Source organism: Branchiostoma floridae, chromosome 14 (assembly GCF_000003815.2).
Source record: "Branchiostoma floridae strain S238N-H82 chromosome 14, Bfl_VNyyK, whole genome shotgun sequence".
NCBI lineage: Eukaryota > Metazoa > Chordata > Leptocardii > Amphioxiformes > Branchiostomatidae > Branchiostoma > Branchiostoma floridae.
The window spans coordinates 18072630-18082305 of NC_049992.1; the positions used below are offsets into that span (position 1 = coordinate 18072630).

At 38.4% G+C, this 9676-nt stretch overlaps 1 protein-coding gene across 1 annotated transcript in view; it reads left to right on the forward strand.

Moving 5' to 3' along the window:
- Positions 1-8188: 8188 nt before the first annotated feature.
- Positions 8189-9676, forward strand: part of LOC118431150 — an 8214-nt gene continuing 6726 nt past the window's right edge. The window contains exons 1-2 of the mRNA XM_035842268.1: positions 8189-8336; positions 9092-9142. Of these exons, the coding sequence (XP_035698161.1) occupies positions 9095-9142 (48 nt within the window). The 5' untranslated portion in view covers positions 8189-8336; positions 9092-9094. The remainder of the gene's footprint in view (positions 8337-9091; positions 9143-9676) is intronic.

The following is a 9676-nucleotide window of genomic DNA, read 5'->3' on the forward strand; positions in this document are numbered from 1 at the left end:
TTCGGGGATTTGAAGTTACTTGCGCCAAACCAACTTCTGAGACATCGTTTGTGTCGACCCTTGGTACATCGTCTGAGGTGATGATGTCTTCAGCCATGCTTATTTGTCAACCTGTATGTGTATGACATTTCAAAATTCTTAGTTCGGACGTGTAGTCGTTATGCATTTAAATGCATAATGGTACCTAAACTTTTATTTTAAAACACAGAGCATAACTATACGGTACATGTACATGCGGATTAAGAACTGTGAAACTTTAATAAGAATTTTATCTTAGGCCGAAATAAACTTATATTTCTAATATATAATGGACTAATGGACTTTAAGCCAGACCAGGTGATAAAAGATTGGTAGCAACCAACATCAGTTAAGCTATCTACATATTCAAAAGTACTGCTTAGTAGGAGGGGGTGCAACTAAGATTATAAAAAAAACGCAGAATCAAGAAATTTCACAATATTTTCTCTTTATTTTAAAATAGTAGAGTAGACTCATACCACAGTTGACTGACGTCTATCACACCGCAGTCATCCTTCGATAAGACATCTGCAGCCGCATAGTTCCAGTTTAGAACTATTATTTAGATTCTAGCCACTGAAAATGCTTGTCAGGCTGGATAAAAGTTCCAAATTGGAACTATGCGGCTCCAGATGTCTTACTGAGGGATTAAGGCAGTGCAATAGACGTCGGTTAGCTGAGGAATGAGTCCACTCTACTATAGTAGCTTCATTTTATGATTTCCAATGACTGCATACAAGTGACTGACATTTACATAATTTATGCATATGGTGATGTTCAGAATTGACTTACACATGTCACAAGTATGAACTCTAAGTATCCCTCTCTACATTTCTACACAGTCATATGCATCTGGCGTAAGGCATTTTGTACTCACAGCAACGCCTCTGTGGGGGCGGTCTGTCGCAGAAGTCTTCTTCGCCTTAAGAATAAGTCTCAGCTGTAAAAAAATGCAAAAACAATTCAATATTCCGTTCTCAGCAGAATGGAGTAAACAGTAATCTCCAAGCAGATCATACAGTGCCATAAGATGGTATCAAAGCTGGCTAAGGAGTATAGCTGGCCAAATGCTGTCAGATAGGCATCGGAGCAGAGACACTCCTAGGCCGGCTTCACTCCTCTGCCAGCTTTTGATTCTTATGGCACAGTAGGATCTGCTTGGAAATTAAGTGGAGCGATCAAATATAGATATGACAGTGTTTTAGCAAATAAATTGTTTATCGAGAAAAATTATCAATAATGAAATAAAAGCTGCATGGTCTTTAGGATATTGCACCTGGGACTTTCTTTGTATAAACTTGTCCATGCACCAAAGTTGCATCGTGAGATGAAATGTCAGGCTCGCTAATTCCTCGAATTTTCAAAAATCTTTTTTTTTGCGACAAATAATCACAAAAGGCAATGAAAATAGACTAAATACTCAAATGTTTTTGATGAAAAAAATACCAGTTAATTACAAATTTTAAGGGATGATAAGCTAGTTAATCTTGATCTGGTCATTTGGTCTGCCATCTTGGACTTGGCTGAGGATGTCATGAAATTAGCATAATTTATGCATATTTAATTATCAAAGATATTTTAAGTAACATACGATTTTGTTTTTGTATGAAAATAGCAGTAATATAGCAAATAAACGTGAAAAATACATTGTTAGAACCGAAATTAGCGATTTTTGTCAAAAATGTCTGTAACAAACGGTTGCCATGGCAACACGAAAAAATGGAAATTTTTTCAAACTTCTTGGAATTGTTGCCAACAATATTTTAGGAAAACTTACTAAATTGGTGGCTCTAGCGTAAGCCGTTCTGACGTTACACGACATTAGATTTGACGCAGACCTCAACAACCCCCCCCCCCCCGTCTGAATAGAGTTGAGCATGGTAACGTCATACCTGTAGTCCTGACATCTAATAACTACCACGCAATAACGCAATAACGAAACGTATCCTTATGGTAGCAGAGTACAGTTTTCGGCCTATGGGAATTTCTATAGTTATTAAAGGACCACAAGGTGACTGACATCGACGCAGATTAAATCATTGTAGGGTGCAGTTTTCAAGCACGACAAACTAATATGTTGAAGTCGAGGGTATAAACTAGAAAATAACTAAAACCCAAAAAACAACATTAGAGTTTTGAATTTTTACGCCCTCTTTTATATGGGTTCATGCGGGCCATGCGGAGCTGCAGACTCAACGAGGCAGTCAGCTGTAAAGGTCACGCGCATTGATACGGGGAATGGGCAAATATCATGATCTTATACATACGATCTGAAAGTCGACTCATCATACTACAATATAGCAAAGTTCATGCCTTGTTGTCTTTCACGTTACAATGTTAACAGCAATCCCAGATTTCGGTCGCACTACTTTTTTACCCCTACGTCATTGGGGGGTCCCGGAGAATAATTCTGTGTTCTGATACCTAGATTCGAGACTGTATCACAAAATTACCAAACATGACCCTTGACATAAGGTCTCATTACACAATTAGACCGCCCCATTGAATTCAATACTTTAACACACAACTTCTATGTCCGCAAATCCAATTAAAACACAGTCTATTTGGAAATGTTTTGCTTTCTATTGTAAGCACACACGTTTGTTAGACAATAAAAAAATTTTCACCCAAATCTAGCCGACGCACCGATTTCTATCACATTTCAAAATGCACCTAGCCGCTATCCGCTAGAGGTCGTTTTCAATACCCGGAGCCTGACCGGAGCACTCAGTACAAATAAACGTAAACGTCCGAGGATCGATCGGGTCACGAAACTTTCGTGCATGATCATGCCAGTAATACACAAGCTTTCATCGAAATTCCTTTTCATATCAGTTATGGTTTATTAATGGGAATTTATGGTCTACCTAAAACAACGCTTTGCGGGCCAGATAATTTTTTAGCCCGGATTCCTCTACACTCGGAGTAATACAGGAATGAGACCATAATGTAAATAGGCAAAAAAATTACTTACGTTTTCGTTTCTTGACATTCCATCCATTTAGCCCCTTAACAAAACTTATATTCCGGTTATCTTATGACAACATGATGTTATATGACAATATTTTGTGTGCATGTTCAAAGGCAAACTGCTACAAGAATCGATTATTTAACGGTTTAAACACAAATAAAAGGGGGTAAATTACATTGCCATCAAGTCAACATCTCTGAATTATATAAGGTATATATCAAAAGTACATATCCAGTCCACTGAGTCTACTTATTAAAGCATACGCAGTTAATAGCAATTGACAACGCATACATTCTTACATTCTTAAAAAAGCAACCATTACACTTTCAAACGTTTCACCTTTTCATCCGACGGTCTTTTGGCCGGTACATTTCGCATTTTCTTATTGCAGAATTTTGGAACCCAAACTACAAATTCTTAACAAGTTGACATCATTTCATCTCTTTATAAGCGTTGGTAAACGATACGAAAGCAATCGTACCTTTTGTGAAAAAAACGAAACTGGACGATCATGTTAAGACCCACGGCATTTGAAAAACATGTGTATCAATATCATGATATCAGTTTAGCAAAACCAAAAGGAATTGTTTCAGTTGGGCGTACTCAAAAAGTAAACGATGAGACAGACTTTACTCACTAGATAACTTCTATGGTGGTGCCTCACTGTACATAGCTTTATCCGTACTCCAACCAGACTCTAGATAGGACTGCGATATTTGCTCCTGGGTAGACAAATTTCATTCCCAGGGTCAGTTGAGTGGAATGAATTATTCAAGACTCAGGACGAACCATGTCGCAGATGCCCAACATCGAGTGTAGATGCTAATATTTGTGATCTCTTGTCGGTATATATGGAATTGAGTTAATAAAGTTCTCGTCTAAACAAAGGTGTTGTTAATTACCAGGCACTTTTATGTATATATGATGTATACATACCCTTTTATTCAAAACACCTTAATGAAATTGCCGGAGCATTTTTATAAACGTCAGACAGATGGAACATCAGGTTCCTGAATAGTTATCATACCACTGTGTTGCGTAAGGTATTTTCTACATATCTTTGCCACATGTACTAAAATATTTGGATACTTCTCGGCCATTTTCCAATGTGTCCTAATGTAGAGGTTTGAGTATCAGTACCTGAACTTGTGAGTTGACCCTTAATAAGTACGGATATGTGCAATACTTATAACGAAAGCCTTATCTCAAAATATCTACTTTTGTTTTGTTTACAATTAGTCTCCTCATGCAGAAAAAAACAAAAGTGCAAAATGGCATAGAACTCTTACATAAGAAAACAGACAGACCATCACAAGATTGCTTCTCATATTCATACAACGTTGGCTAGCAAAAGAAGGTGGGTGGTGAGCAAGGAGACTCATCTGTGTTGGTAGTAATCATTCTAAACGTTCATCCAACAGAAAGGCATACACGGATCACAATACTCACTGATATATATATATATATTTCTTGCTTTATTTTTTAAGAACATTGCAGTATATGATATAGCAAATAAACGTGAAAAATTCATTGTTTGAACGGAAATTAGCGTCAAAAGTGCCTGTCAGCGAACTGTGGGAAATGGTTGCCAGATACATTTTAAGAAAACTCACCAAATTTGCCGTTATGTGCCATGAAAGTTGGCGCAGGCCTCAAAAGTACCCCCCCCCCTTCTGAATTTGGTTAATCCGTCGTACATTTGCTAATTTGGCTGCTTTGGAACAATTTAAAGTATGGCCGAAACGTTGTGTTGTTGTTTTTCGAAACGGATACAAATTTATGCTAGCATGGATGCCATCCATATGATGAAATAAAAATAGCCTAAAGGCATAATTCAGACAGGTCACATGCTACAGAACGTGGCAGACGAAATGCACACAAACAAAAAATAACACCTTAATACCTTAGACATATCAAATGAATATAGAATTTTTTTCTACTTTGTCAAGCAGAGACGACGAAACAATACTAGGTAATATAACGCTAGATCACCCCTATTCGCAGTGTAACCTATACCCGTTGTATTTAAAAACAGGGCATTTAGGGATTTCAGACTGTGGTATCAAACTGCAATATTTCGAATAGATTATAATTTGAAACCACTGTCCGTCGACATGATATCCGTAGATACTAATTTTTGTTATACAACGGATATAGGTTACCCCGCGGATAAAGGTAACTTTTTAAATAAATATTTGTTGAGTAATCAGAACAGAGGTTTTGGTGTGTATGCAGTTCTTTCCATTTCCGCAAGACGTACATTCTCGTATTGTGTCACAGTCGCGTTAGCAGGTTGTCAAAGGTCAAGGTTATCGTCCGATATGACGTCATCACCTCAGACGACACGGTATTGGTCCAAACCCTGCCGCCCGTCAGCTGCGAAGTTCTCACATCAAATACTAATTACGTCATGCGTCACAGGCGAGAGTACGAGTTCTGGCGGATAGATTAATTGTTCTATTTATTTACATTACCAAAGCGTTCGATTCAAAGACACAGGCTGACAAAAGCAATTAGTTCCCTCCTAGTTGTAATACTTTGTATGAGGCAGTAGTTGCTGTGTATGATTGGCAGTTTCTGACGAGAGTAAAATTTACTAGAAGCTATTTTAGGCCCTGCATGATATAGGCTTAATCGTCTCGTTACTTAGGTAATGTTTTGAATGTATGTATGTCTACCTGTCGTCTCTTTTTAAGTATACGTTAACCATTATCATTGAGTGTATTCTATAAAAAGTGTAAATGCTTGTATGTATTGGCACCCAATATCAGCTTAGCTGCCATGGTTTGCCATGTATTGCTTTGTCTGCAATTTGAATAAAACTAAATCAAATCTTCAAAATTCATTAGAATTGACATTGTAGCCAACTATCCAATGGTATATTACAAGAACAGATGGAATTGAGTTAGACTGTTGAAAATCAAGGAATCTAACCAATCTCACACAGTTTAAAAAAAAATACTCCCAGTCAATTTTCTTGCTAAGCCGGACAGAACAGGCGATATCTAAGACAGTCTTAATTGATAGCCTTAATTAACAGTGTTAATTATCTCTTATCTACCCGAGGTCGGTGGAAAACTAAACAAACCCAGCTGACTAAACGTTTATGGAGAGTTTATCATATTGCTTCGTCGCACATACAATAAACATATCTAATCTACAAAACAAGAACATCAATTTGAAAACGTATAGCTTTTTTTATCAAGAATGGAATAGCATTAACACAAAGACAACATAGCATCATTAAGGACAGAAAAGAGACAGTCAGCAAAAACCTAGGCCCAGAAAAAAAGTCCTGTTTCTGGTTAGCCGACCGACCCTAGCAAAAAATATGCCGATCTCACCGGTGGTATCTTACTGCACTTAAAGGGGCACCGGTGCGGCACTGCGGGGTTCGTTCACTGCGGCACTGTTGTTTGATTTTCGCCATTTTCTTTTATGATTTAGACATTGTGTAATACGTAAAGTATGACTTAGAAGACAACAAAATACACAAAACGTAAGATAATCCGTTAATCTTTGAAAGGCCACTACTCGGTCCAAAATCCGGTCTACTGATTTTGGACCGAGTAGTGGTCCAACAAGTAGAAACATCCCTACTATTGACACTTCATATTTTACTACCTTTCAACTGAAAGGTTTGTGTAACTATTAGTGCTACCCCCTTTAAGGTCATTCTGTGTCCAATAAATTACCCCCTAAGTACCAACTTTAATGGACATTCCCTTAGTTATGAATAGGCAAGGTTGTGCTAATATTTAGTTCTTCTTTTGTCGTGACACGAGTGACCCCAACCTCGAATATTGACAGCGAATTATCATCCTTCCTTCCTCTTGTTAACTTCTATTGCATGTAAAGGTAACGGTAGCCCCACAACGTTTAAAGACAATCTAAGCAATATTAGCCCGAGTCAGGGTTGTGGAACTTTAATTATCAAAGTCAATTTTTCGGGCACTATTCTATATAATAAGATGAAGCCACTCTAGCTATTCCATTCCATACCAACATACAAGGAGCAAATATTCGATGCCGTAGTGGCGCGAGGACGCCGTGAAATCTAATTTTTGTGGGTTACTTTATTTAGGAAATCCTAGCGCGGCTTGTTTCTGCATCGTTTTTAACCAATCAAAGTATGAGATATTAATGTAAATGTGGTAATATAGTGCAGTAGATACCAATTTCATACAGATTGCCTTATCCGGAATGTTTCTACTTTTAAGTTAACGCTATAATATTACTTAGGTTGCCTTTAAGGTTGTAGGGGCAAATGACTAGTTAAAGATGTTGGAAAGAAAAACTCATCCCTACGTCGCATTTTATCTCCCCAACCGAAGTGGGGCACCAATGTTTGCACCTGGATGGAGTGAGGAAAGTTGAGTCATGGGCACAACATCGGTGGCATGTTAAGGGACATGTCATTGTCATTGTACAAGCAGGGGTGATCATAAAGTTCTCGGCCTGACCCAGAAATAACAAGCACAACTCGAATTTTCAGGCACAACTTCATAGTATGAAATCTTTTATCAATATTTTTCTCGCCACTTACCTTCTAATTTAGAAAAAACGAATGCCGGTATAGTAATGACTCAAATGATTTGTAATTTGGAGGATATTGATAAAAGACTTCATACTATGAAGTTGTGCCTCAATATCTGAGTTGTGCTTGTTATTTCTGGGTCAAGCCGAGAACTTATTGACCACACCTCGTACCTTTTAAAATTGTCGTGCAATAAAGGTCTTATATTTTACACATGGCAATATTCAAAGCTTTTTCTTCATGTTTTCTTTTTTGAGGCTGCAACTTCAAATTGCTGAATATTGTGTAGCCTATATACTGACTGTAAGGTTTGATACACTCGCACAGAGAATGACCCCAACTCTTTTCGATAAGTGCGGCGGGTTATTAAACGTGCTTGAGGTGTAGCTTTTCTCAAACGTGGTTCAAACCCAGGATATCAGAATTCTGGGCCAAACGCCCTGACGTTACGTCACAGATCTCACAAAAGCTTCGTCTGAAAACGTTTCTGAAGATTCCGCAGAAGTAAAGTTGTCGTCGAAAGTTTAAATACGGTTGCCCGGCTGCGTAACAAAGTATGCGTATTTTACAGCCCTCTATTAATCAAATAGCATATCTTATATGTCGGCAATCCGCAGTGTTTAATATGGGAACGGCACAGGTGACAAGCGGTTGTTGTTGTGACAAGCGAATCTTTTATCCGCTTCTACACGACAAATTGACCCGGGTTATCTGCTAAGGTCTATAAATTGTCGCGTGCGGTGGGTTTTGTACAATCTGCGGCTGGACTCAACTCGCTCGTGTGCAGCAGTCAGGGAGTCGAACTTTCAGGTAAGGGCTTGGTTTCATCATTCGTACGATTGTCGTACGTTCGCAACAGGTCGGGGATAGTCTTTGGGTAGTCGTACGTGTGCCGTATGGAATCCGGCAGTATTATTACAGAAAATGCTGCCTTAAAGATAATTTTTGGCGGTTGGTTCTGTCACAGCCTACTTGAGAAGTCTACGGCATCGAAGTCATGACACGATCGTAAAATTGTTGTTTTTCTGTAGTGAATTTTTAAGGACGTACTTCCGTCGGTATGCCCCAATAGTTTATGACACGATTAAGGTACACATTTCCACTATAAAAACAAGTACCTATAAATTGCTGTTATAGGCATATACAGTATTTTGACAATGTAAACTACTAGTACGTACATGTCCTAAAAGTGCTTCTCTTTCTGAACTACGAAACGGTCACAGTTTGCTCCATTACACTTTTTACGCTTTGTGTGCTTCAGTCGTACGTAAATTTGGCATGATATTGTCAAGTTATGAAGTTAATGGTTACGCAAATCTAATTTAGGTCGTAGCGAAGTCGCTGTCTAGTGTAATGGGGGCCTAAAATACACTAGAAAATTTAGTCTGATACGATTTAGATTTAAAAAGACACCGCCGTTGTATGTACTTTCATATTCCACTTCTTTGAAAACCAGTCGCAAATACCTTTCGCAGTTCAGTGATATGACGTAAACAATAACACAAAAAATTGTTACAATTTAGTGACTGTTAATTTCTTTATAATTTCTTAACCTTTTTTTTCAGATCATGAAGTCGTTTGTGTTCATGTGCCTCGTGGCCCTGGCCACTGCTAAGGTGAGAGTATATTTTTTCAGTAGTAACGCGGTAACTTGGCCTGAAATCCTTGCCATATGTTCTCCCCTATACAGCAATATTGATATTTTTAGTTTCCAAGGATAGGAATGTCTACTCATTGTTGATAAAGGTAGCCTCAGAGAAAAGTGTATATCAAGTATTATACACAAGTTATACTCATGACTGATATTTACCTTTTTTTGTTGTATTTTATATGATACTTTTAGCTCTTGCTATCTGCCCGGACGGGCGTCGGTTATGAAATGCTAGCCTGGTATCCAGCCGTAATATAGCTACCAAGTCTATTCTGTCCTAGCTTGCGGACACATAGAGCTTTAATGCGACTGGATGCCTGGCTAAGGAAATGTGACCCTAACATTATAATTCACCTGGTGTATTATTGTAGCCAGCAGGTACCTAATCTGAGTAAGGAGTCTGTTTTGCGTGCTCGAGGTACCTCCTCTTGGATCCAGATGGCCAGGCAGCGGGGTTGCTAGCTTATAACCCCCTCACATTAGGCGAAAATCGATCGGA